Source organism: Neodiprion fabricii, chromosome 7, assembly GCF_021155785.1.
Source record: "Neodiprion fabricii isolate iyNeoFabr1 chromosome 7, iyNeoFabr1.1, whole genome shotgun sequence".
In the NCBI taxonomy this organism is placed as follows: domain Eukaryota; kingdom Metazoa; phylum Arthropoda; class Insecta; order Hymenoptera; family Diprionidae; genus Neodiprion; species Neodiprion fabricii.
In genome coordinates, this window is record NC_060245.1 from 24,758,433 (window position 1) to 24,784,325 (window position 25,893).

General features: G+C 42.8%; 3 protein-coding genes, 1 long non-coding RNA gene and 1 other non-coding gene across 11 annotated transcripts; 2 read left to right on the forward strand and 3 right to left on the reverse strand.

Moving 5' to 3' along the window:
- Positions 1–12: 12 nt before the first annotated feature.
- Positions 13–12,510, reverse strand: LOC124186893 (mitochondrial uncoupling protein 2-like). 3 transcript variants are annotated; one of them, XM_046578999.1, is made up of 6 exons: positions 12,395–12,510; positions 3,229–3,736; positions 3,022–3,143; positions 2,001–2,110; positions 904–1,128; positions 13–796 (listed from the first exon to the last, which is right to left on the reverse strand). In XM_046578999.1, the coding sequence occupies exons 2-6, from the start codon at positions 3,346–3,348 to the stop codon at positions 411–413; spliced, it is 963 nt and encodes a 320-aa protein (XP_046434955.1). In that variant the 5' UTR covers positions 3,349–3,736; positions 12,395–12,510; the 3' UTR covers positions 13–410. The 3 variants fall into 3 exon arrangements, with proteins under 3 accessions (XP_046434955.1, XP_046434953.1, XP_046434954.1); XM_046578997.1 differs by lacking the exon at positions 12,395–12,510 and adding an exon at positions 6,569–6,716; XM_046578998.1 differs by lacking the exon at positions 12,395–12,510 and adding an exon at positions 4,701–4,723.
- Positions 8,745–8,818, reverse strand: Trnai-aau. The gene has a single exon. It is a non-coding gene; the product is annotated as a tRNA-Ile (tRNA).
- On the forward strand, positions 10,562–13,357 carry LOC124186895 (ARL14 effector protein-like). Of its 5 annotated transcripts, none has more exons than XM_046579005.1 (3): positions 10,562–10,786; positions 12,560–12,828; positions 12,927–13,357. In XM_046579005.1, the coding sequence occupies exons 1-3, from the start codon at positions 10,748–10,750 to the stop codon at positions 13,006–13,008; spliced, it is 390 nt and encodes a 129-aa protein (XP_046434961.1). In that variant the 5' UTR covers positions 10,562–10,747; the 3' UTR covers positions 13,009–13,357. The 5 variants fall into 5 exon arrangements, with proteins under 5 accessions (XP_046434961.1, XP_046434958.1, XP_046434959.1 ...); XM_046579002.1 differs by lacking the exon at positions 10,562–10,786 and adding an exon at positions 11,821–11,950; XM_046579003.1 differs by lacking the exon at positions 10,562–10,786 and adding an exon at positions 11,957–12,236.
- A 121-nt stretch (positions 13,358–13,478) lies between these two features.
- Positions 13,479–17,261, reverse strand: LOC124186894 (maspardin-like). Its single transcript, XM_046579001.1, has 7 exons — positions 16,566–17,261; positions 16,206–16,340; positions 15,489–15,594; positions 15,086–15,206; positions 14,758–14,866; positions 14,112–14,360; positions 13,479–14,031 (listed from the first exon to the last, which is right to left on the reverse strand). Exons 1-7 carry the CDS (start codon positions 16,662–16,664, stop codon positions 13,969–13,971), a joined length of 882 nt encoding a protein of 293 aa, XP_046434957.1. The 5' UTR covers positions 16,665–17,261; the 3' UTR covers positions 13,479–13,968.
- LOC124186896 lies at positions 14,298–16,443 on the forward strand. Its single transcript, XR_006871740.1, has 4 exons — positions 14,298–14,391; positions 15,051–15,444; positions 15,638–15,830; positions 16,208–16,443. It is a non-coding gene; the product is annotated as an uncharacterized LOC124186896 (long non-coding RNA).
- Positions 17,262–25,893: the final 8,632 nt, after the last annotated feature.

A 25,893-nucleotide genomic window follows, 5' to 3' on the forward strand; every position in this document is an offset into this window, starting at 1 on the left:
GAAAAATCAGACTTCAATACATGCGATTTCGTTTATCAGGATAAATCCAAATAATACATCGATAATTATAACTGATAGTAACCACGGGCTGCTGTGTTTCAACGTTGTTGAAGTCTGAGGAAAAATAAGTCTTGAGGATCTTTCCTCAACATCGGTGGATTAAACTAAACTATAATTGAGTATTTGTCGAGCGATTACTTTTACACCACCGCTCCCTACCTACCGTTTACCATATGTATGTATGTATAATATAGGTACATTTTTCCAGTTATTATCAAACTGGTCATATAGTATACGTGATATTCGAAAGAAGACAAGTCGCCTTGATAATTTCCTACAGCCTTGAACACAAAATAGACGAAGAAAGAAAAATTAAAAAAAAAACTGCTAATGTTTCGTGCGTATTCGTTTCAAACGCTGTCCCGTATGTTATTGACTTTGATTTTGATCTGCTCGTATGTGACCCAAAGAACAATGTTCCACGACACAAGACGGGCGAAACTCGGTACGAAGCCCTTGTAGAAGGCCATGGGGCCCTCCTGCGTGAACATTCGAACCGCTGCGTCGAGGGCTCCCTTGTATTCACCAGGAGCGCTGTTCATGTACCGCGTTTTGACGACGTCCACGGGGCTCGCTGCCAAGGTGGTGCAGAGACCAGCTGCCATAGCCGCTGTCAAATGACAGGGTATCCCGTCTCTGAGGATCCCAGAGTGTATGATCACGTCCTTGATAACGTCGTAGCATACGATCTCGGCAACGTTGACGATGGCGTTCCGCGACATGTTCGGAAGTGTTCCTGTGAATAATGAGAGAGCCAAAGATAAGTGAAATGATTATCGTTGTTGGCTTCTCGCTGTAAGAAATCGAATGCCGGCGAGAAACGAAATTCCGATAGCTTCGCACCTTTCCACAGGCCTCGTGTTCCTTCTTTCAGCGCGATGCTCCTGTAGGCTTGCAGCGTCGACGTGTATCGAACTTGCCCAGTATTTGATCCCAGATTTCCGGCTTGAAGTCGGACCTTGACAACGTCGGTTGGCTGCGCAAAAAGTACCGCCAGTGCTCCAGTGGTGATGCCAGCCGCGACGCGAGTCCCTATGTTTAGGGAATCGCTCCGTCCGGCCTTCTTACCTGTTGAAAGTGAAAGAAATCTTACGTTACACTTGTTGAACTATTTCAATGAAACGAAGCTGACGATTTGAAAAATGAGTCTTGTCAAGTTCCAACGAGAGCTTGTTGATTTTTTTATCTTTTTTTTTTTTCTTTCAACTGTCAGCAGTTCGGTTTGGCTTAGAGTTCTGCACATCACTCGGGATTTTGAAATGAAAAAACCAGCACGTAGCTGGTGAACTTCTACGTTTCACTGATCTGCCTCTCTCTACCCTTCTTGCAATCCCGTACGTTGCATCGTGAATCTAGTTTTACACATTGCCGTACTTGAAATATTAATACGGTGGCGGTAAGAAGGCAACAGCGATCGCCGCACATTCCAGAGAGGTGCTCCCCTCGGATGCTGGTGTTATTTTTGGCTTTTCGCAATCGTGCCCAAGAGCGGCCGATATCCTAGACAAACGGATCGTATTGCGCAGGGCAAAAAGTTTCAGAACACCTTTGTGGATCGTGAGGTGACGCTTGTAAGAATGCACAAAGGGAGCAGATACGCCGCGGTTACTACAAGACCAATTCAAACTCGGAACGACGGAAGAGCGTGGTGAAATGATTTTGTGCGATCGATCGGTCGCTGAACGACGATTTCATTGTCAGCAAGTGGGTTCTGTAGCAGAACAACTTTACAGATCAACAACTCTTCCGTCATTCCCCTGCAATTTCGTACCGGACGTTTGACAACAACTTATTCTCGAAATTTTATTCGCTCGTCACTTTGCCGTAGGTATGATACAGCTGTATCGTTTATCAACATAAACTCATAAGGTTAGTATGCGCGCTGATATGATGCGTTAGTTACGTAATCAATTATGTGAGTGTGTTTTTTTTTGAAGTACCGTCGATGATTCCAGCGTAGAAAGACTTGACGGTGTCGTAGAGGCCCAATCGAACACTTGCAAAACACATCTGTCGCTGTAGACCGGCGGAAAGACCTCCGTACAGGCTCCTGCAACCACCCTCGCTCAAACTGACGCTCTAAACTCTAACAATTCGCACCTCGTGCGGTTGCCCTTCACATGCCGCCAATACTTCACAATGTTTATCAACTCTACTATCGATTCCATCCGGCGTGCAATTCATAAATCATTAATTCAGATTATCATCATAACCGTTACACCGAGATCTAGCTTTCATTTTTTATTCATTTATTCATTATGCAGAACATGGGTGCATACCTACGGTTGATTGTTCGAGGCAACTTAACAACATTAAAGTACCTACTAATGAATGTCTAACTAGGGGCAACTGATTGTGAGTGTCCCCTTAAAGGAGACGATACGTTGCCTCTACTATCTTCTGCGTTTAACGAGTTGCAGACACTCCGGCGCAGCTTTTGCCAATCAAATTTTCTGTTGCGTCAAACCGTTTTTACTTAATTGTAAGAAATTGAAGTTGAATAATCGTTTGCAGAATGTGGCAAGAAATGGCACTGCAAAAAAACTTTAATTTTTTTTTTTTTTTTTTCCATTTCTACTTTACCACTAAGAGCCGTCTGTCGTTTAATTTCCGTTCCGTAACTCGACACGCAGTTATACTTGTTAAAAAAAACGTCAAACAAGTAAACAAATTAATTAATCATTCAAGTTGAATTTGTTGAATTAATGCCGACGGAAAGGTTACCAAACTGATGAACTGTCATTTGATTGTCCGTGTGACCCGTCTGTGTAAAAAAAAAAAACTGTAGGTTCTCTCATAATTGGCGCGTCGGACAGGTAAATGAGAATGTCCAGTATCGTCCTGACGTCATAGCGTGAAGTACAGAGGTAGTAAATAAACTAGGTGACGCTATGTCGCAACAGGACTATCGGAGAAACATAAAATTAGGTTTGAAAGTTTGTAGCTGTCGTAAAGCCGTACCTTGCTCCTTCGGTTCTTACGATGTTACCCATCGTCTGCAACAATCCTGGCTGTGCGGCTCTTACGGCAAGGACGGATCCTTCGGTCGATGCCAGTAACAAGGCTCGTCCTTCTCCTGCGATCTAGAAGTAACAATCGGTATTGGTCACAGCATGGAAATATATGAAACAGCTAGCGCGAAGTTGTGAAAAATCTGTCGATAGTAACCTGCATCCTGACTTTCGTCGTGTCCAGTGGAAAAGTAGCCAAGTCCGCCACGCAGGCTGCGGTTCCTGCCGTAAGTAGTTTCATGCCCAGAGACATGTCATTTTGCGCGTCTGGTTTCATATTCTTCGTATTTATTATAGACGTTTGTTACTGTTGAGATTGGATCGTTTGTGATCGGTATTGCCCTTGATACTTTTGCCTTTCGAATTGTACCACGTACAGAGAAGTCGGAGTGATAAGGTCGACTACTTCAACGTTGATCCACCTCGACGATTAGTTAAAAGTTAAGTTAAATTTTATTTACACTATTTACAAGTCCGCCCGCGGGACCAACTCTTCAGATTCCCATTAATGTGTATTCCTTCGCACTCTCCTTCTTCGTTTCCTCGAGTTAGAAATTCTTCGGCTCAAATTCCCTGAAGTGGTCCGGATATGCGTGCAGCCCCTCTGTCCTCGGGCAATCGTGCTTCACTTCCCTGTCGTCGAGTTCTTTGTACATACTATTCTCCTGCAATTTGGAAGATTGAAGTAAATTATCGCACAGTTTCGAGGCTTGAACGATAACAGTTGCCTTTATTAATTATAGTTAGTAGAGGATATTGCTTGTCGATCTAATATAATCAAGCGAACCCGCAACAAATTACTGGAAATAGATAATGACGAGAAAGCTCAGACGACATTTTCAAGCAACGGCATGAGGTTAGATTTTAAATAACTTCGTGTGCAGTTGGATATGGGCCAACAAACTGTGCATGCTCCGTCACAATCGGGCCGGAGATATACCTATTATATACGCACTTATATAGAAACAACGTGACGACAATGATAGAGGGCTTCAAAATAGCAGCGTAATATGCGGTAGATCGTATAAGCCGAGGGTAATAGGACACGTGAGACACGTACTCGTTTCCATTTATAAAAACATGTAGTAAGTTCACTTGTGTGTAATGATCCAGATCGGCGCAAGTTATGCAGTGACATTCAGGATATTTACAGCCGCCCGTTGGTATTTGTTACTCCGATTGTGAGTATAGATACTTCACAGAGAAATAATGAAAAGCATAAATTACTGTCGAGCCGTTGCACATATTGTGATTTGCTCAAGTCCATTTCCTGCCTTTGTTTACTAGTCCGCGCACTTTGAATCTCGCCGGATTTGTTACCGCGTCATCTTACACAACGCCTCGGGAGTCACCGATCGTTTTCGTTCCTACATACGGGGTGTTTCGAATTAACCGATAACGTCGAGACCTGTAGATGTAGGAGCAGGGTCAGGCGGGCCGTTGTGAGTCTTTGCAGTTCATTGACGTTGTTCGACAAGTTGTAATCGATATTATAGACATGTTGTAGCGTTCAATGCGCACAAGGAAGGTTTTATTTGACAATATGTAACAAATAACGGGGTATCCTAATAAAAACAGGGTACCTCAGAAAACTCTGCGAGGTGTGTACAGAACTACGGATGCACTTACCGTAGAGTCTTACGAGTCACCCTTGTTCTGCACGGTGAGAAGCCCGTATTTCATTAGGACACGCCGATATCTATAACTGCCGTCTGCATAAATTTGCTAGAAAATGAGGGTAATGCGATATTGACATTTCGAACGGGAAATACGACTCGCATCAGATAAAAACTGCAGATAATCAGATAAAAGCACTACGCTGAAAGTTAAGTTTTCTCTTGGACTTACTTTCGTACCTATATTCACTTAATTTTATAAAGCTATCATTTGCGCAGGTCTGTATTAATCTTTCCCCCAGATTGATCCACAAATCTTGTACACTCACGATTGGCCCCAAATTTTGTTGCCGTGGCATATATCATTTCTCTATCTTCGATTGATTTGAGAGTCGAGGCTGTATACTTGCAATTATAGTGTAGCACGTGTATCAATTAGGTGCAGCGTGAGAAAATTCGTGAAATAGAGAAGAATTTGCGCGACAAACCGGTAAAATCTTTTCATAACCAGGCAAAAACACGAGATGGAAATCGAAATAATACATTAATTATTTATGATACACTCGTCATTTATGACGCACATTCGACCCGAAATTTATTTCCGTCTACGTAACGGCATCGCGTGATCCTTGAACAGTACAGAGAAAAAAACCAATGACAGATCATTATTATTATCGTTGTTATTATAATTTGAGAATATTTCTTTAAATTTATACAATTTAAAAGAAAATAAGCGCAGTGCACAGAGTTTGTTCGATTGTAATAACTAGTGTCGCAGGTAAAAATTTGTACCATGTAAAATACGCATTAGCAAATAACTTTGCATTTCAACAAAAAGCATCGTGTAGCGCTATCCCGCATCGGTTGGGACGTATTTCATACCCCTTCTTTCCAAGCGATTGGATATTTCTTTGTCACACGTTTCATTCGCGCGACGAAGGTTAAATAGCTATCATTTATCGCCTTTGGCATCGTACATGCACGCGTGCATATGTTTCGTTAGATATCTAAGGCAGGTATACAAGGTGTCGCGGAAAGCATTTTCCATGTTAGTTTGCATTGTTTGACTAGCGAGTTAGATGTATATAGGTAACCAGACGTAACGGAACTTCGCAGCGGTGCGGTTTTACATAATCTTCGACCTCGGTATTCGAAAGTTCACCCAACCTTACAGAAAGCTATTCTACGAAAGTCTATATATCAGTAGTTTGAATAATTTCTGCTTGCCTTTGTGTAAAATTGTGTTTGCACCGCGGTCCTGAATCATTGAAATTTAACCGAAACAAATCGATACCGCTCATACCTATGTACAGCTGCATACCCTAGCCTTATGTCCTAGCCACCTACGCGCAATACGGAAATGAGAATAAGAAGACTCGAGATGCTCGCGCACCACGCAGAGATACATTTTTCAATATTTGCCCGACCAACGGAGAAGATGTTGGTCACATGAAAATTCGCTGAATTCGTTCGAAAATTATTTGCCGCATTACATAAATCAGATTACCACAGCAGAGCCGACTGCAACGATCGTCCCACACTTCGTATATATTAGTAAATCCATAGTACTATTCTAGAGTGTCACGTTGCAGTGACAGTTCTCCGATTTTTAAATAGATTCGCGGATTGATAATACCAACAAACGATTATATGCACGAAATTCACTTTAAATGAAGTACGATTAACCTGGTTTATGCAGATGCTGAAAAATTAATGAAAAACGTTGAAACTATTCCGATCGGTGGAAAAATATTTGCGATGCCATGTATAAGTATAGAGTAAGCTGTGTATATTGCCACATCTCGTACCCGAGATAAATCTAATCTAGATAAAACGCGTTTAGCACTCGGAGGAAAATATTCCCCGGCGATTTTTACTCACCAAGTTGACAGTGGGTGAACAACAACACTACTGAGCCGATCTTACGGCATACCCTTGCTTATATCGATGGCGCGGCCAATCGGCCGTTTCCGCCACTTGTCTCCAGCCAATGGGGAGCGGTGCACTCGCAGTGCTCACTTTTGATAGTGAGAAACTGCGCGTTTTCACGCGCAGATCGATACCTGCTCACCAGGCGGCAGGGGGACGATTCTGTACACATACAATGGTATATCTGCACGCTGTCATATTTCGGGAGAAACCTGTCCATACCCATGTACATACATGCTCACGTGCGACTGCACATAGGTATGTGATGCCTGCTCACCTAGATGCAGGTGTTTCAAAACGCCCACTTTTCCGGCCAATAACGAGAAGCTTAGACCACAGCTTAAGACGGCCGGTTGAATGTGTTGATCCGGGTGTGATAATAATCGAAACACGGGGATCAAGCGACAGTCATTAAGCACGTTGTACACTTTGAATTATAATTAACCACCTGGCAAATGCATAAAAGATGGCCCTCTGCCAAGGTGAAGATGTGGCGCGACGCGTTTGTTCTCCTGATCCCTCGCATCGTTCGTAATTCAAAATTCATCGTCGAAAAGCTCTGAATGATGATGTGAAATTTGAATAATCCGACCCCCCTTAATATCCTATCGTAGGTGCACGGCGTTAAATAGCTCCGGACTGTTAAAACCGGAGGGCCAACCGCGTGCGTCTAGCGGACAGTCGACAGAGTTGCTCCTGGGACCAATATCTTATCTCTCGTTTAAATAGACATAGGTATAGCTGTAGGAATGCTTGAAATTGCATACACATATTCACATAGCTGCATTATAGACGAAATACGTCTCGAGTGTAACGGCGACGCCTTGATCACCTATACAATTAGTAAATCTATACCGTTCGTTCGTCTTTTGAATTGAACCAAGTTCAAGTGTCTCGATCAATTGACCGTTGCGTATCGAGTCGGTAGAGCGGTGGAAATTTTACGAATGGCCTCACGTGCCGTCGCAGCGGGTAGGGTTCCGCTGATTTGGACGTTCGGAAAGTTTGGCGTAGCGCTCAAATCTCAGAGACGAATCTGAGACCAAAATCCCGCAAACTATATGCAGCCGTGTTACTCTCAACGACAATAATATACGGGCATAGGACGAACTGAAGTTGACGAAACGGAAAGTTTTCAATTTTATAATCGTTTTCTGACCTAGGGCCAGACGTACAGTTTCCATTCTGTGGCTCGGGTAACCTCTCTTCGTCCGTTGTGGGGCCATCGAGCCGGCCCGATTTCGATGGAAAGTTTCGGAATACCTCGACGTTGCCTCTAGACCCGGAGTTCAGTCGTTACTGCTGTAAGTTGTCTGATTTCTGAACCAATACCGTCGGACCGCTGAAAGATGTTATCACAAGACGCGATACTGTAAAATTTTTTTGGCGCAAACTCAGCTCATTAGTTAACCATACCATTTGTATGAGTATTTTCAATGTTGCCCTTCGACGGAAGTTGGTTATACCTCCACACGTGCTCGTGTAGGTGATGGAGGTGAGACGGTACGACCATTGCTTCTTGTTCGCGATGGGAGTAAAATTTACAGTGGTAAGACGGTAAAACCGGTCCTGCACCGCGTTAACTTGGAGCATATCGCTACGCAAAGATCTAAGTCGTACAATAATTGATAAGAATGTAAACACAACGAACGAGTCCCGTCTCCATTTCAATAGTTTTCTAGTCGTACTTTGGCACAATCTAACCGCACACTTATTCACGAGATATGCATACGTACAATGTATAATATACCTATACTAGGATAGGTACAGAGATATCGTGGTTTACCGATGTTTGTCGTGCCTAACGGACAGCTGACTACACAGTAAACAATTCTGGCCCACAATAGTTATTTGAAATTGCGTGAGAACTGTACTTCGTTAGAGCGACTTATCCACCTTTGTCTGGTCGTCGCGCAGAGAGATATTCACTTGAAATTGACTCTAATCAAATGCCTAGACCTACTCGGTTAAGCAGCAGGTTCACTTTGCAAGGAGCATTTGTGCGTGGATCGTTTTGCAGTCGCCGAATCGCATTTGCATTCTGATTTTTATCTTTTCAAACATTTGATCTCCAAATGTCTTGGCTGCGCCCATGATCGCGCGAAGGATTTCCGAAAGAAAAAATAATTGGCCCATGAGGGGATCGAACCCGCGACCTTCGCGTTATTAGCACGACGCTCTAACCAACTGAGCTAATGGGCCAGTTGAGAGTAGGAAAATAATAATATAAAATCCAAGCAACTAAAAAAAACGTCGCTAAATTTGTGAATTGCTTACTCATACGTAACCGCGTATATTAATTATCATTCTGGCCGTCGTTTCATCAAGTATTAAATAATTTTTTCTATTTCGGGAACATGTATGCACCCATATTGTCTATTGGAGAAAATGATTTTTCGAGAGTAATTACCGCGAAGTAGAAGCCTGCGCGTATACTCGTATGTAATTATTTGTTTACGGTTGTTCAATAGCGAAGCCACGTGGCATTGATTTCCGTGTTCAGTTTTACGTCGCTGTCATCAAAATACGCTCAAATTACGACTAATGTAACATAGCAGATGTGCAGCTAAATTTTTGCAAAATCCTTAATTTTACTTTATGATTGTGCTTGTAAACAAACATCAAGTTATCCCAGTCCTATTTATAGGAAAATGCATTTTAATAATGTTCAATTTTTGTGACTGCCTGTGTAGAATCAAATGATGAGCTGAATATGTCAACGTGTTATGGGTAGAACGAAAGTAGAACCGAAAGAGTGCTTTGTATAGTCTGGTATATATTTTTTAAAGCTACTACGCTTACATAATGACTATGATCTTGAAATAGCTGAAACAGTTATGTCGCAATTCATTCGACGCGTTCAAAGTACTACGAGACGTCATTACCCTATTAGAATAAATCGGTGAATAATCATCAATCCACGAAACAAGTGTCAAGTCCATGACCGTGTATGATTTTACATGATAAGCTTAAGACAACATCTTTGTCAAAAGAGAAGAAATCAGAAGCCAAGAGGCTGCTGAAGAAGAATATGTGAAATAAGCAAAGTAATTGATTTCCATGCGAGTATCACTTTCACTTCAAACAGATACGTGTTCGCTGGCAGCTATATGGGAATAAAGAATTATATTGCGAATGTCACGATACTAATGCATAATGCACCGATACTCGTTAAGTTTTTCTCTTCTCTTGTCAAACAAGATCCGTTACTTTGTCCCAGGCTCTGTATAGGTACCTGAAATCCGTCTCAACTCGTCACGTGACGAATGCGCCAGTTGGTGGATTGGGCGAGAGATGTCGCTCGTGCTGAATATTTGTAGGTACGCTTGGATCGAGAAACTTCAGGTACTGTCCTTCGGCTATGCTTTCAAAAAGAGTAGACCAATTCAGCGTTACAACTTGAAGAGCAGTATCTGAATAGCCTGAGAAATGGTTCGTCGTTACATCGCACAGCTTCTATAGATTGGTATATACCTTTGGGTATCTGTATATTCACCGCTGTGGGACTCGATGGGAGATTCGCACGATACGCTGTACCTCAACGATCATTGGGATTTCAAAGGCAAGGAGTAACATCTTAGGCGTAAAGTAACACTGCGTAAAGTTCCTCGCATGTAAACAAAATTTGAATTGATCCGTTTCGAACAATTTATGACCTATCATCTCAACGCGACGTAGAAAGTATCATAAATGTTTATAAATTGTAGATTTTGAAAGAAGTTTACCACAAATGTTCAAGTCTTTGTTCTCTCTCCTTTTATGAGCTTCTCCGTGAGAGTTATGTTGAAAAAAAAATCGGTTTCAGTTTTGGGTAGATAGGGAAAGATTGTATCAAGGGAGTCGTCAATTTTGAATCTGTCATAGTGTCACCTTTATTTTGAAAGGTTTTCTCTCTAAACCGCGTATCGACAATCCATAACCTAGAAATTCCGTGTCGCCAGAAGCTGCACGCAGCGATTGCCGTGGTGTACGGAGCACAGAAGTCGCCACTGTCGCTGTACGGCTTGACAGACGTGATCATCGGCTTGGAAAAATCTCGAAAATTGTGTCCCCTGTCGTTTTTATCAGCTAGATAGTTCGTTTCACTTGAGCTTATTTACATCACCACGGCAAACGGTGTCTTGAACAAAGATGACTGATGAGCGGCCCATGTCAGCATATATGGAGAGAGTAAGTTCTTTCGCCTTAGTTTCAATCGATGTTTATTGTATTCCAGTTTTGATGTTCCTTTTTTTTCCTTTTTTTTCTTCACAGATCTAATGTCAAGCTAATTTGGCAGTAGGATGTGATTAATTTTATTTGCTGTGCATGCAATCGGAAAAAGTTCTTCTCTACTTGTTTCAAACAAAAAGATTTTATTTCAATATGAAACTTTCGATTAGGCTTATTTAATTCAATCGAAATTTACTTCAAACCGATAAGTTCATGGCTTTGAGCAAAAAAACTTTCTCATAGGTTTATATTCAAATAGAACTATTTTCTGGATGTAATGGGCCGTGATTTGTTTTCAGCCTTATTGAAAATATAAATAAATTTTCTTTGGACTCACCCCGTGTTTTCATATATTGATCTTGATATCAAAGTTGCGTTGCCGTCTACGTATAATTATAGGTAATTTGATATCCAAGATCACATTTTCGATCACAAGCATCTTATTTTATTCTGGAATTTCGCATGCTAGTATAATTGGATATTTTGATAGTAACACCGTTGGAGTTAGAAGTATGAAAATTCTCGTCAATTTGGTTTAGCACTTATCCGTCAACTGTTTTACCAACAGTTTTCAAACCGAATAAATATAGTGAATTTTTGCAATGTGCAACGTTGTAGGGAAATTTATCACACGAGGATTTAAGATTCCTATTTTTCCGAAAAAGAATACCTATCTGTCGAACGAAATGAAATGTCATCTCACATTCATCTCGGAACTATATCTACGTATTAGTTAGACCAAAGCCACGAAGTAATTGCTGCTTCGAATACATAGAGATGTAATAAGTTGCCATTTGTTCGGCTCGTAATTGTCATTTCAGAAGTGAGAATAAATACGGCCAACGGATAGACATATAACTGTACCGACAAAAGATTATTGGATATACCATAAAATCTTGATCGAACATCCGCTATCCTAAGCGCGCGTAATCTTGGCTTGGAAAAAATATGGCGGTCCGCTTGTGCCAATCGAATGCGAGGCGTACTCGTCCACGAGACACCGTGAGCATGCCTGAGCTTGCCTCTTATCTGTTGGTTACGTCGAGCGTAACACGTGATTCACGTATATTGTCGATGCTGACAAAATGCGGTTACGCCGAGCGACAGTTGATCATTCGCACGGTGTGGTATATCGCCTACTCTAACAAATTATAGGATTGATTATTGGTACTTGTGAAACAGAGTCGAATGTCGGACCGAAAGGCGGACAGGCCCGTTGTGTTGCACTAGCCTGTTGGCGGTATTCTATCGCGGTAGAGGTATAAAAAAAAAAAAAAAAAAAAAAAAAAAAAAAAAAAACACGAAGATGACCGAGACATCCTCCAAATGCAACCATGCATACAAGCGATGCATCGATTATCCGGAAAGTTCTACGGAGAATCTTAGTTTGTTCGATGATTGGGACGAGGTTATTCCAATATTATTATTTATAATATAATTATAAATCGTTTCGAATGTCCAGACGATTTATTCCTCGCAAATGTTTTTCACCGTCCACTTCTACTGCGCACATCGAGTACCTAATCAATATTACGTGAGCTTCACGATACACCGCGCAATACATACCTGCATGAAATCCTTGCGTAACACCGTTCGTCGATGGTGCCAGTCAGTGTTCCGAAAAACTTTTCAATTGAAAAAATAGATCAGATCTTGAACGACTAGTGGTATCGCGGTAAAAAAAGGCCGAGCCGAGTTGTTGTTTACACTATTGTTGTTATCATTTTTCAGAGAACTCGATCGGCTAAAAAGGCTGCGCTGTCCCTGGAGAACGGTGTCCAATCTTTTTTAAAGTACTTCGACCCCGAGAGAAGCGAACGGGAAAAACGCAAGCTTAACCGTCGACTCTATCCCGGAGCTAAGAAACACGTTTTGTACGATGAAAAAGGGATTTTCTTCCAAACTGGGGAAGATCTGTGCGATTGTTTGGAACGCAGTTGCCTTGGATGTCACTTCCCGTGTCCTAAATGCAAATCTACCAAGTGTGGACACGAGTGCAGGCAAGGCTCTATACACTTGAATGCAAATTACATTGGCTGACACAGCGATATTTTAATTCTTTGTTATGACATAAAAACGCTCGTCACCTCATTTCCAGGTCAAACAGAAAATGGGCTTACGAATCGATTGAAAATGAAGGAAGCGATGTCGTCATCAGGAATCCAGTTTTGAAAGATTGAGTTATTCAACGCTGCAATCTGACATAAGGCCGGCTTACATACGATATTCTCGTATACGTTTTCGTTCGCAACAATTTATCATTTGTGATACGACACTTTTGTCAACTTTACCTAATTCTTCCTTCTGCCTGTTCGCCCTCGCGAGTTTCCAATTTTTTTTTTTTATCACGAATAATTTGTGAACAATTTGTTTTAAGTCCAGAATCACTATACCGTAGCAAATATGCATACCGATCGATGTTTCCATCTAACTCATATCGACAGGTATGTGACGCAAATGACGATTAATTTTGATGGCAAGACAATTGAATAAAATTTGTTCGCCTTATCCGCGATCAAAACAATTGTATTAAGAATATAATTTTTATAGTGATAAACTATATGTGTATATTATACATTTATATATAAATAAATATATATATATATATATATATATTTATATATATATATATATATTTTCACAGTAGAGCTGATATACCAAATGCGTTTACTGGCATAACACGGTGAATACAAATAATTTCAAACATATTGCACGTAACAAATAACTTTCAAGTTCTGCTCTCGCGACATGTATCTTGCGTGATAAATAATGTTTAAGCTTCTATCGAGAACAAAACGTTTCCCTCTGACTTTCCCAATTATCGACGCCACGCCACCTTTACGTACATACGCCTGCATACGGCGGTATAATATTCGTAATCTTGCGTGTGACGATTTACCATGGCAGCCGTAGTCTTACAATTAATGGCCAACTCATATCTCGCCATCGTTATGCAACGTATTATCAAAAACAGCAATAATCTGATGTGTCAACTTTATCAAGACATATTATCACGTTATGTTTCTTCCAAGTGTCGTCGTACGGAAAAACGGTAGGTACTTGGCTGCGCATCATTCTTCTCCACTGTCGTCTCGACATCTTCCCGTGATATTTTGATCGTTTTCCCAATTTCCGAATATCTAGACCTTCCCGTATCTCTCCGCAGCATCGTATCCGGTATTGTTGAACTGTCTTAAATGGATCTGTGGACAAATATCGTACCATCGTCAAACAGACGTAAAGAATCAAATCTCAAATTAGCGCTGATGCTATTTTTCTTTACTTGGAGGTGTAGATTGACTTCTGGCGATCGGCTAAGGTATGGAAAGTTCCCTCCGCTCTTAAGGTGGGCAAGTTTAGCGTTTGGATAACATTTGTAAGTCTCTTCCCTGACTACGTTCGACAACGCGTACTCGTCGAATACGTCGATTATTGTTATCGGGAGATGTGATATTTTTTGTGGCTGGACGTAGCAGCTGACGCAGTTCATTGTTAGGCGAGAGGCCAACTCCGGCTGGGTCAAGCTTTCCAACTGCAAGAATCAATTCAAGGATAAGTAATCGGTGCACCCTAAATTTGAATCAGTGAAAATCCACCAATTCCCAGTTACAAGTATATCGCGGGAAAAATTCAATGCACATACCTACACTGATGATTCAGTGACTTTTCACTGATATTTCACTGATTTTCAGTGTACAGACACTGTTTTTGTTTTCCAGTGGTTTGCTTATAACTGGGGATTTGTGGATTTATAACACTGATTCAAACACAGAGAGTACTATTACCGAACCACTTGTACCGCTCATCCGCCACTCAATTAAAACACTTGTCATGAAATTATTCTCAAGTACTCGACTTGATTGAAAAGCACATATTTTTCTATTAACTATGCAACTCTTTAAAAATGATGCCTATAAAAGCATACGGACCCGTTCGACCATGAAATCAATGGCGTCAACGATCTCCGGGTCGGCCTTTTGAGCAGCGAAGTTTCCCATCACCATTTTCTTCAGTACTAGAGAAGGCAGTATCCAAAATCTGTAATGCAAGGAAAACCAAACGCGTTAGATACAATTGGCGGATTCAAGGATTGCGCTATTTTGATATAGATTTTCATCAATGCCTGAAGGCGCGGGCGGGCAGGGGGACGTGTCATTGCTTAACGTATCAGAAAAGGCACAATCGTACATGACCTTGGTAATTATCTGCTTTCACGTTGTAGGTAGAACCTGCACTTCGATTCAATATCTAACTTACACGGCAGCAGAATCGTTATAGCTGAATACAGATGTGTCCGTGAAGGTGTTGCACAGGACCATGGACTGGACCCGTGGGCAATGAGAATTGACTTCTGCAAATTTTTGCGCGAGGAAACCACCTAGATATGAAAACAAAAATCTGTATTGTGGCAGCATGATTATTTCGTAGTCATATGTTTATGATCCGGTTCGTATTTATTCGTCGAGTTGTCTGGCAATAATAATATGCTCGTATACAGATGGGCGGAAGTAACATGAAAGGAATGCAGTCTCTGGTTGGATAAAAAATACAGCGAGTAGATAACAAGAAATTGGGGCTGGGCGCCAAGACGTTATCGTGAATAAAAATACAAAGAGGTCAGACTCTATTCCATCGAACTTAAAATTGCGATTCTGCTTACCGAGAGACGCTCCGTACAAATGTACCCTGTCGAGTTCCATGTAATCGAGGAGTTTTCTGAAACCTTCGCACCATTCTTTCACGTTCCAATACACCGGTGGTTCCGCCTATGAGAGAAATAAATAATGTTATACCGATTCTTTCCCATAGGCTGATGAAGTCGTCGGAAATATTGTGGTAACATGCAATGATTGACATTGCGAGTTGGATTATAAATAACATATGTGTACGTATCGCCGTTGGATTGGTTTTCGCGATAATTTTACACGCATGGATGTGTGCGTCCTTACATTCAGGCGATTGAGGTGACGTTTCGAATATCAGTGAAGACCTTTCTGCGCTGGTGAGAGAAACGTTCCTAAACTATCAATTTCTGTATGGAATACCTATATCATATGCCTGGCAGTCATATTTTTGTAACAATAAAATACGATGAGCTTTTTCATTAGATTTATTGTAATAGATATTCAGCCTTGAATTATATCAATGTTGCTGCATCCGTGATAAATGAATATTCACAGCGAAAAAAAAAAAAACTTCCAAAATTGCCAACAAAACGCAAAACAGGGTGACGACCTGTTATCTTCGAGTTGCCTTTAAATATCTATCTGCGATATTTGTCATCAGAAATGAATTGAATGAATATGTTCGTTACACTGTAAACATTATATTATGTCCGTCGTGTCATCGGTTTTGTGTTCATTGTTTGTAAACTTACAGCGATAACGCGATATCCTTTGGCGGCCAATCCCATGATTTGCTTGAAGAAAATATCCGCAGTTCCGCTGACCGGGGGAAGACAGATTAATGGACATCTCACAGTTTTTGGCCCCGAATCGTAGACCTTCCATCCCTGAAATATGAAAAAAGCAAAATATCTTAACTGTCCGAACACTTGTTTGTCAAGCTGAAGCAAAAGATTTGATACACGCCCGCCATTAATGATTAAATAGTTTCAAAAGAGTCATGATTTCAATGCACGTTCGAAAATACATCCTGCAAGTATGGCCGTTCCATTCATGGATAAACACCCATTTACGTGTGTACGTGTATAACGTACGTGCAAGCAGGTACTTACCTTCGTACCGTCCGAATCGACAACAATTTTTCTCAGAGGGATCGAACTGCGAAAGCTCAGGTATTCCTGGGATTGCGACAGCTCGCTGATGCAAGCCATATCATCAACCGTCGTCTCAATACTACTGCGAGAACGACGAGCGGGAAATGAATAGGCGCTTGCGATGCAGGTGAACAATTATGTGGCAAAGGAATGTAGTTCACCGACTCACAGAATAGGCCAAGTTCTTTTGGGAGTCGGCCGCTTCCATAATCACTGTCAGTACTGTACACTTGACCCACTCGTGAGATTGCGAACTCGTGTGGTCACAGCGAATCATTTACGACGACAACAACTACACAACGACGCTGACGACGCGCGTGTGAGGAATATCCCTGTTTTCGACGTTACTTCGAGGGAAATCGCTTCAGCTAACCTTTGCTCGTCTATTCGAGTGTGGCTAACTTCCGTAGGGAAAGTCCTGGAATGAGCTTGTAATTGAAAATGTTGATATTTTTCGGAAACCCTTGTGACGAAACTGCACTTGGATAGCTTCAGAAAATGAACGATCGTGGTTGCCTCGAATAACGGCAGACTCGACTGTACGATACGTTTTCCATCTTTATCTCACGCTTTCAACTGGTCGATACTCTCTCCTACGTGCAAAATTATACCAGGGCGCATGCGCGGAAGCGATAGCACCGTCGACAGATGTGCAGAGTTCAAAACCCCGGCGATTGGGCATGGCGTGCGACAATAATCAACTGAATCCCGATTCTAACCAAGTCGGTCCACCACGTGTATCTGTGGCCAGGCATAAACATGGCGCATTCAAGTTTATCGTTAACATCGTGCAACAAGTGCTCGGACATGGCGGAGGAATTTCTGAAACAAGACTGTATTACGCTGCCTGGTTTTTCCTGCAGCTACGGTCGATAGCGCAGGGATTGCGACCAACCGTTGGACGGTAATGGCCAAGAAAAATCCCGACCGATGTCAATAGGTTTGTACAACCGACGTACACGGCGGCGCCCGTAGACGCATCTGGCTCGATCAAACAGAAATTGGATCAAAGATTTCGTTGAGGGAGCCGTCCTGTTTTCATAAAATGGACATGTCACCAGTCTTTCACTAATATAGATACCCGCAACGAAAAATACTGACAAATATCGACGAGAGCATCAACGTAATCCTACCTTCGGTGTGCCGTAGAAATTAATAGCATATACCCATCCGGGAGCGAGAACCAATTCTCAAGCGTACTACAAGTGAATTGAAAGATGGAAAACTATCATCCCTTCTCGGGCAAAGTTGGAATTATTTCCGAGAAATCCCTTGGCCCTCGTTTCTGACCATTCCAGGCGTCGTATATATACATGTAGTCGACTTGTTTTCTCCTTGTGCAGTGTGAAAGCTTCGCGAGCATGCGCGCAGGTGTCCAGCAGCTTCCATATCGCGGAGGCTGTAGGAGCGTAGAGGGTTCGGTGGTAGGGATGTATTAGCGAACCTGCCACTCACGCCCGCCTGCGGAAAGCGGGCGTGCAGGTTGATTTTTTCATCCCTGACACACCGAGCTGGAATTCGTTTAATTTCGCTACGGAGCGAATAGAATTTCACCCTGTTTCGATAATTGATGGATGGGATCGTGCGGGGAACTCGCGTATTGCTTTGCCCCTTTGCCGAACCCACCACTGCCCCTGTTTATCTAGTACCGATGTATACATTTGTCTACCTATGCCCGCTCGTCGCAATAAAAGTCTTCCAGACATCTTCATTATTATACCTTGTACGCGACATTTACGTTATTCGCATCAGCGGCGTGATACGTACACTTATTATCTCGAGCGATCTGTATCGAATACCTTAGACACTGCCTATTCTCGAATCTCTCTCTCTGCAAACTCCTTGATTGGCTCTCGAGACTGTAGTCAGAGATTATTTTTTCATTCACCAAATCTGAAAACTCGCGCGTAACCGCCTTAATAATAAATCGGCGGATTATTCTCTCCAAGCAATTATTGCACATCACTATAACGAGGCCTGATCGGCCTAAATCTTTCACAAGATAAATATAATTGACGCAAGTGTTGCAGTTTGTACAGTATGTAAGCAATGTAAAAATCCACGCTACTGGTTAATCGAGTTCTGAAATGCGTTGATTGTCGCATATCGAAAGTAATCGTGTACTCGTCAAACGATTGTAGAGTTGAGCTGCTCCGCTATACCGGTAGAATTTCAACACCATTTCTGGCGCTACTTATCAAATGGGTAGAATAAGTGAGATAATGTTTGTTCGTTCATCTGATACGACCAAAAATATGTGATTGTACGCTTGGTACTGCACATATATACATCTGCGTGGCAGCTATACACAGCCTTGTACAGGATACGTCTGGTGTCCGGAGTCTGGATAACCATTAATCTTGCACTGTACAATTACGATTCTTGATGCCGATCGACGACACCTCCCTATTCATCGGGGTAATTAATGAATCAGCGTCGATATACTTCACCGTGTCCAATTTAATAACGGTTCTCCACTTTGCACGATGTGCCCTACAGCTTTAGAGAAAATTATTTGACAATGGTAACGAAAGAGCTGTTACGATATTTAAAACAAGGCGAGGTACCCGCCCAAAGTCAGATTCGATCGTCCAGCGTTAACACGTCAGGCTGCCACATCGGTTGTAGTATGTTCGAGTAAAATGATTCGTAGAGTAGACTTGTAGGCCCGGTCAACTGATGGTTGGAAAAGATTGTGCCGAAGCTCGCAAGTTCTTCGAAAACATTGTCTGCAATTACGTTGCGGTCTATCGCGTATCGCGTACCTACGCGGATGGAAACTAAACGGATGCTGATAGAAAACGTCGCGGCTTACCGTTCTGTTCGCAATCCCAAGGCTGGTGATCGTAAAGAAAATTACTTGCGGTAGCCGCTATTCATCCGGGTCGTCGGAAAGTACTTCGATTCACTTTGCAACAATCGTCGCCGCACTGAGCCATTGTCGGTGCGTTTGAAAACATAAGCAATTGGTTCGAAAGACTACGGCGTATGCACCCCTTGCTCTCTATACCGGTGAATAAACGACGTCATTTCACACACATGGGGGGTGTTGTTGATTGCAGCTGTACCGAATGTGATGAGAAAACGCGCCGAGTAGGTAGACGATTAGCTCCTTGACCCTCGCCGAACCCGTTACGGCACTATGTTAAAATGAAAATCACTACCGAGGAAGCGACGCTCTGGAGAATATCTCTCATTGTCGGATCTGGAGGGATGAGACGGAAGGAGCACCTCCGATTGTTTCTTACCGAGCCGCGCAAGCCACAGCATCTTCCGCACCTCGAATACGGAAGTGTCAAGCTGGTATTTCCGGTTGATTCGGCCCGCTAACGAGCGACACACCGCAAAAAGGGAAGACTGCAGGCGCGAGTGTTGTTTCGCCGCGAGGGTTGCGGGATCGGGAGGGTAGTTTGAACCGAGAGTTCATTGTTGAGCCGTTCGACCGTACCAGCCAATCTGCTCATCTCAATTTACACAATAATGGATCGCCTCGACAATGTGATTTTGTCACTTCGTCTCCGCGCGGCCGCTTAAATAGCAAAGTTGTTGCCAAATTAGTCGAAAACCGTTGCCTGCGGAGTCCCGGAGAGCCCCCTTAGTGCTCCAGTGCATACACCTATAATATGCTTCACAGCCTCCGTACTTGTGTCTGCAAAAGCGTGATGCTCCAAATGTTCCTAGATTATCATGGATCAATCAACTTTCCGATACTTTCTTTCCTAAACCGCACTCAGTCTTTTTCTCTCTTTTCAATATGAGCCTTTCAAGCCGTTTTCCACTTACTTGACGCTCGTTTGACCCAGCTCACCCGTCTGCCGATATAAAATATGTTACACCGCGGTAACTCCTTCGACAACAAGTAGGTAACATCTATTCGCGGTAATAGAAAATAAATGACCATTTTATGTCATGCGTCGGAAAAAAAGTACTATTTGGTCATGGCAAAAGTCCGTACCTACGTGGATATATCGTTGCTTGCCCGCTGCATTATAGAACGACGTGGATATAAATATGTGTGGCAAAGCGTTGTGGACCGCAATTAAAAACCTTACAACACACCGAGTGTACCTACCAATCGATTCGCGAATAGAAAATACTTACCTGTCTTTTACGACCAGTTTATCAATTAGCTGTTTTCTATACGACACTTATATACATAAAATTTATACGAACGTTCACCGCAGGGCGTCAAGGTATGCGCATTACTCTGGGTATGCACTTTTATGCATTAAAATTTACCTACCATGTTGAGTATAGTCACGGTATATATGCACTTCAAATAATTTACGAGGTCCAATGACTATCTTTGAAAACCGTGTATAATTGCGACGAGGGTCTTGATTGGCCTTCGTCAGATTTTAGCTCTATGTTGCGAGTATAGGTGAAACTGAGAGTGACATTTCCCAGAAGGTTAACTAAAACCGTCCCTCACGCCGCTGCCCCTTCGAAGGCTCTGCCTGACTCGAAGTTTCATGCGCAGACAAGCCGAGTAGGTACACATTCTCTCTTATTGTGGAAATTTTTTTCGCGTGCCCGTACTGGTGAATTTCTACGCGGCTTGCGATACACAGGTATCCGACTATAATACGAGAATGAGGAACTTATTGAACAAATAGCAGATTTGTGTTCCTTGGAAACTAGAGCTTTGATTTACAGCATTACGATTCCATGATAGTTACCATAGGTTTGGGATTCTCAAATCTCAGATTACGGGACTGCCGGTAGTTTCTTAAGCCTGAAATGAACATTTTGAGATCCCCGGTTGGAACCTATACATTAACTTAACACACATGTATGCGCGTGTATCCGTCTGTCCTGCATTCGTTTCCTTTATGCGATACACACACCGAACATTGGAGGTATGTAACAACAACCCGATACACGTGCACCCACACCGTATAGCCTCGGTTCTTAATTTCTCTATGCTTTTTTTCTCACTAATTTTTTATGTGCTTCCAATATTTTACGACCCGTTCTCTGGTTCGAAAACCTTCGCGGCACGACCCTCTCCGAACCCCACGTGGGCTGGCCGTTGATGTTATAGAAAAGCCTGCTACAGCATTTAGGCACGACGTAGTAACCGCAGCATGGAATTATGATGCTTCTTTGGAATTTATCTGGAAATATACTCCAACCCCGTTCACAGGCGATCCAACGACAGCCACAAAGGGGTCAGCTGTGTAGAATTGGGTATGGCTGGATAACGCTCTCGGTGCATTGCGTATTGAACACGCTTAAATAATCGCATTACTCGTCATACCCGAACCCCGTACTGTTAATGCGTGTAACCCGTTGCCACGATAATTGAGACACGCATTACTCAAGTTACACTTGCTTGTACCCAACGCTGAACTCAGCCCCGATATTGCCCGTATCTATGTAAAACGTTGTCAACCGAATTTCTCTGTTTGAATTTCTCTTCCATCGTCTTAAACATTTTATCACTGCCGCATTTCAACGGGTACGCTATATACATCTTCGAACCATGCGCCTATGTTCGCGCATGAACCTACATTAGTTACAGACACTGTAAGATGCGAACCCATGCATGGTTTCTTTCATACCCACTGTCATCCACCGAATTGCCACCTATAAACAGCTGTCTCATTTTTCATTCAAATTACAACTTCTATACCTATGAAACTTTTCGTGCACACTGAACCGTAACGATACTACTCACCTTTCGGTCTACTCACAATGTTCAGTTGCTTGCAATCACTGTTACAGCAGTATTTCAATTAGTTTCCACTCCCCATTGTTTGCCTAGCTATTTTGTAAACGTTAATCTTCAATCATACTTTACATTAAATCCTCATGCTTTCTATGGTTTTTGAATCTTGCAATTGCCAATTTCTTTTCACACGGCTTCTGAATTCCAATCGGTACTTAACATTACATGAATTCAGTTGTAAGATCCGAATGTGAACGTAATATTAGTTGTAGCTCTTATTAGGGAGCGTTTCGCTCCATGCAGGGTATTATTAATGAACGCCATTGCTCCCCTCCCCCATTCTCTCACTCCGCTAATCGCAAGCGGCCGAAAACATTGACAATTTCATACAGACGGTATACTCGGGTCAGCGTGATTATCGAATATCGATAGAAGAACGAATAAGGCTAGGTGTATCCTCGCCGGTCGGGTTTGAAGACGTTCACGGAGAGCGAGCATGAGAATTGTCAATCGAGGTGCTAAGAAACAAGAAGACGAGCGTCGCTTTTCTCCCCGTTCCGTCGATACCACACAAACGATCGCCGCCTGTATACAAGGAGGAAAAAACGGTGTACGTGCACACCTGTAGCTGATGCTGCCCGCTGTAGGCGCGGCTATGCAAACATCCTCGTGTCTTTGGTGAAGACCGACCGTTCCACCACCGGTGCGACTAGTTAAATCCGCTTAAATGTAGGTAGGTGTACCTACGTGTGGGTATTATACACACGGACGTAACGTGTACGCTACACATACGTGCATTCACCTCTGTGCCGCACGTCTAGTACGTCAGGAATACATATGCCGGTGGTTAACATACCTGGTACCTAAATACCTCATGGATCGCGCGACCAGAGGTGTCGCTGGAAAGGTATGAAATGCCAATATTTTACATAGGTACGTGTAGTACGAGCGTGAGTCGATAGGCACAGACGCGGCATATGTGCGAAATCAAATAACCAATGCCAGGAATTTCGAACCAAACCCGCATCAACTGCGTCGTTATGCCTGCACGTCGTTGTTACAAAGAAAATTACGCTAGTGAATATCCGCGTGATCTTGGAATTCGATTATTTCGCTGGATTTGATTTTTCATCAATTCTCTCGTAACCCCTTGCAGTGTATAGAATAACCACAATATACCTGGCCGGAGAGCAGCATATAGCTTTCACTAGAAAGAATGAATTAACGGTCCATGGTCTAATCAGCAATTCGGAGTACCCGGCTTCCCGTTGCTGTTGGAATTTTTGAAACGAACTTTCATAAGTTGAAAAAAAAGTTGACAGTGAGCCGAAGCGTAAAGTCAAAAAAATTGTTCGTCTCACCGGCCTCCATATCCACGAATCCCCCAGCCCGTCGTAACTGAGGTTAAGAAACAATTCTTCAGTGTAAGACAATGTTGTCGATTCGTTAAGTTCGTTGCAAATATTGACGTCAATGTTTAAACGATGTATTTCGTACCGTATCCAAGGCATAAGGTACCCGGCTGAATTCACAGAATTTGCACTTGAATTTGCAGCTCCGTGCGCTGGTCGACCTGCCCACTCCTTCGAGTCTCGCACGTGCTGCAATTAGGAGTAATTTTCGCGGCAAGTTGGCTGGTCGCCATCTTCGTACACGTGGGGTGACTCCGCTGAATGCCAGTGTACCAACCCATACGTAAGCGTGATTGCTCAGCATGGGGAGTGTTCTGGGAAACGGCTTGTCCAATGTGAATCGGATGAATCGGATGGCGCAACGTGGAAATCATTGTTAACCAGTTCTCGTCTTCGAAATTTGATTCAAGAAAACTTCTGGTGTACAATGTCACCGGTACACGCATACGTGTCGGCAAGCCTCGTGCTGTAACATACGTGCAGCACTAAACGGCCGGGTGAAGAAGGGAGAGCGGATAGGAGAGCGTTGCACGGTCCTTTCTCAACCCGAAGTTGACCACTGCACCTTGAAGGAAGGAGCAGACCCTGCACTCGTGCAGTGGAGCGGTAGAGATGGTGGCGCGATGCAGCGAGCGAGATATGCCAGCGAGTTCGAGGTGCTGGCTTCGAGATCAAACAGCCGTTCGGGTGTTAACGACTTCTTCGCGAAGAACCGAAGCACTAAAGTTTAATGCAGTTTACCGGTATGGCGGTATATATACACCTCGTATACTCGCGGCACCGTCCATCCCTCGCCTTCTCCACCGTTCTGTCTCGTTTCTCGAGTATATCCTGCAATCATTTTTCTTTGAACACGTCCGCCATTTTCCGTACCCCGCATTTATCGCAACTGCATGTTCCTACATCTCCGCAAATACTCGTAATACTTCCACTTACTTACTTACAATAATCGGGCAAGAACGAAAAAAAAAAGAAAATAAAACGGACGATTACACCGTATTTGCGACGACGATGACTCGGACGCGATACGCTGCTTGCCTGTGCGACAACGTTACGTTATTATCTGTTTGTTGGATACCGTGTGAAATCATTCAAGTTTTACGGTGATAAACTGGTTCATATGTCGGTTGGAGATCACGAAAAAGACTCTCTCAGCAGCTCTCTCTCTCTCTCTCGCTTCAGAATCGAACCATCGGCGAATGACTCGAAAATTTAAATATCAGCAAGGCTACTTACAATTATTTTCCCACACGTGATTAGATCGTAGTCTTCGCATTATCCGCTATTATATGTTTGTTCGTCATTCATGCACCGTCAAGTCGGTAGGTCATTTATTACGATGTGTCCTAACTCTGCAGACAATGAGGAATTCATTTTCTTCAAGTAATCGGTTGGTGGAAGCTGCATGTGTTTGCGGTCCTCTACATCCGTTGAGAGTTTAACCCTTTACGGCTGTAGCATATTTCTAAATTCTACACCGATTTCAAAAGTCAATCGGGCTTCCCGAAGTTCCAAGTATTCTGTTTTGATAAACGATACTAGGATCCCCATAAGCGGCATGGATCTTCCATGACGTCCTTCAACGATTGACATAACGGTATAATTTCACGTCGTTCGCCATTTTCTCAGCGATCAGAGACATCGAATCAACCGCATAACCCGCACCAATGATCACTGAATACAAATGATATAATCCCGTGATCATGGACGACACGGCAATTAACAAATTCTCGAGATAATCAACAATAACGTATATAAATTTTAATTATTTATTTAAAAACGAACTAGCAACGAGCACCTGCCTACTTCCGTCCGTCGGTGCTCTCGACGATACATCGTAATACAGTTACCGAGAGGATCGACTGAGGTTTGAATAAAAGATCTAGCTATACGTATATCCCGGGTGTAATTAGTGGCTATTTCAATATTCGACAAGACGACGACGTGTGAATTGAATAGAACGGCTTTACGTTGCATAATCACGCCCCCCACGGCACGGGTGTATGTCGTATGTACATTATATACATTATAATATACATGTTATTAATGCCGAATGATGAAAGAATGAATAGTATCGGCAATTATGAGCTCCGCGTGGTATGTGAATCGGTGAATGTCTTTGATACTTAACAGTCACGTCGAATCGTGCGAAAACGACGCGTGAATCGCGCTAATCGCGCGTGACTAGCGGGGTTTCGTGGCT

Coding starts and splice junctions, on each gene's coding strand:
- LOC124186894 (XM_046579001.1), bottom strand. CDS start 16,664: ATGGCTTGCATCAGCGAGCTGTCGCAATCCCAGGAATACCTGAGCTTT. Junction 15,595..16,205: donor AAGGATATCGCGTTATCGCT/GTAAGTTTACAA, acceptor TTTCTCTCATAG/GCGGAACCACCGGTGTATTG. Junction 14,361..14,757: donor TTGATTTCATGGTCGAACGG/GTCCGTATGCTT, acceptor TGATTCTTGCAG/TTGGAAAGCTTGACCCAGCC.
- LOC124186893 (XM_046578999.1), bottom strand. CDS start 3,348: ATGAAACCAGACGCGCAAAATGACATGTCTCTGGGCATGAAACTACTT. Junction 3,144..3,228: donor CGACGAAAGTCAGGATGCAG/GTTACTATCGAC, acceptor TGTTACTTCTAG/ATCGCAGGAGAAGGACGAGC. Junction 797..903: donor AACACGAGGCCTGTGGAAAG/GTGCGAAGCTAT, acceptor CATTATTCACAG/GAACACTTCCGAACATGTCG.
- LOC124186895 (XM_046579002.1), top strand. CDS start 11,837: ATGCCTGAGCTTGCCTCTTATCTGTTGGTTACGTCGAGCGTAACACGT. Junction 11,951..12,559: donor GACAGTTGATCATTCGCACG/GTGTGGTATATC, acceptor ATCATTTTTCAG/AGAACTCGATCGGCTAAAAA. Junction 12,829..12,926: donor AAGTGTGGACACGAGTGCAG/GCAAGGCTCTAT, acceptor CCTCATTTCCAG/GTCAAACAGAAAATGGGCTT.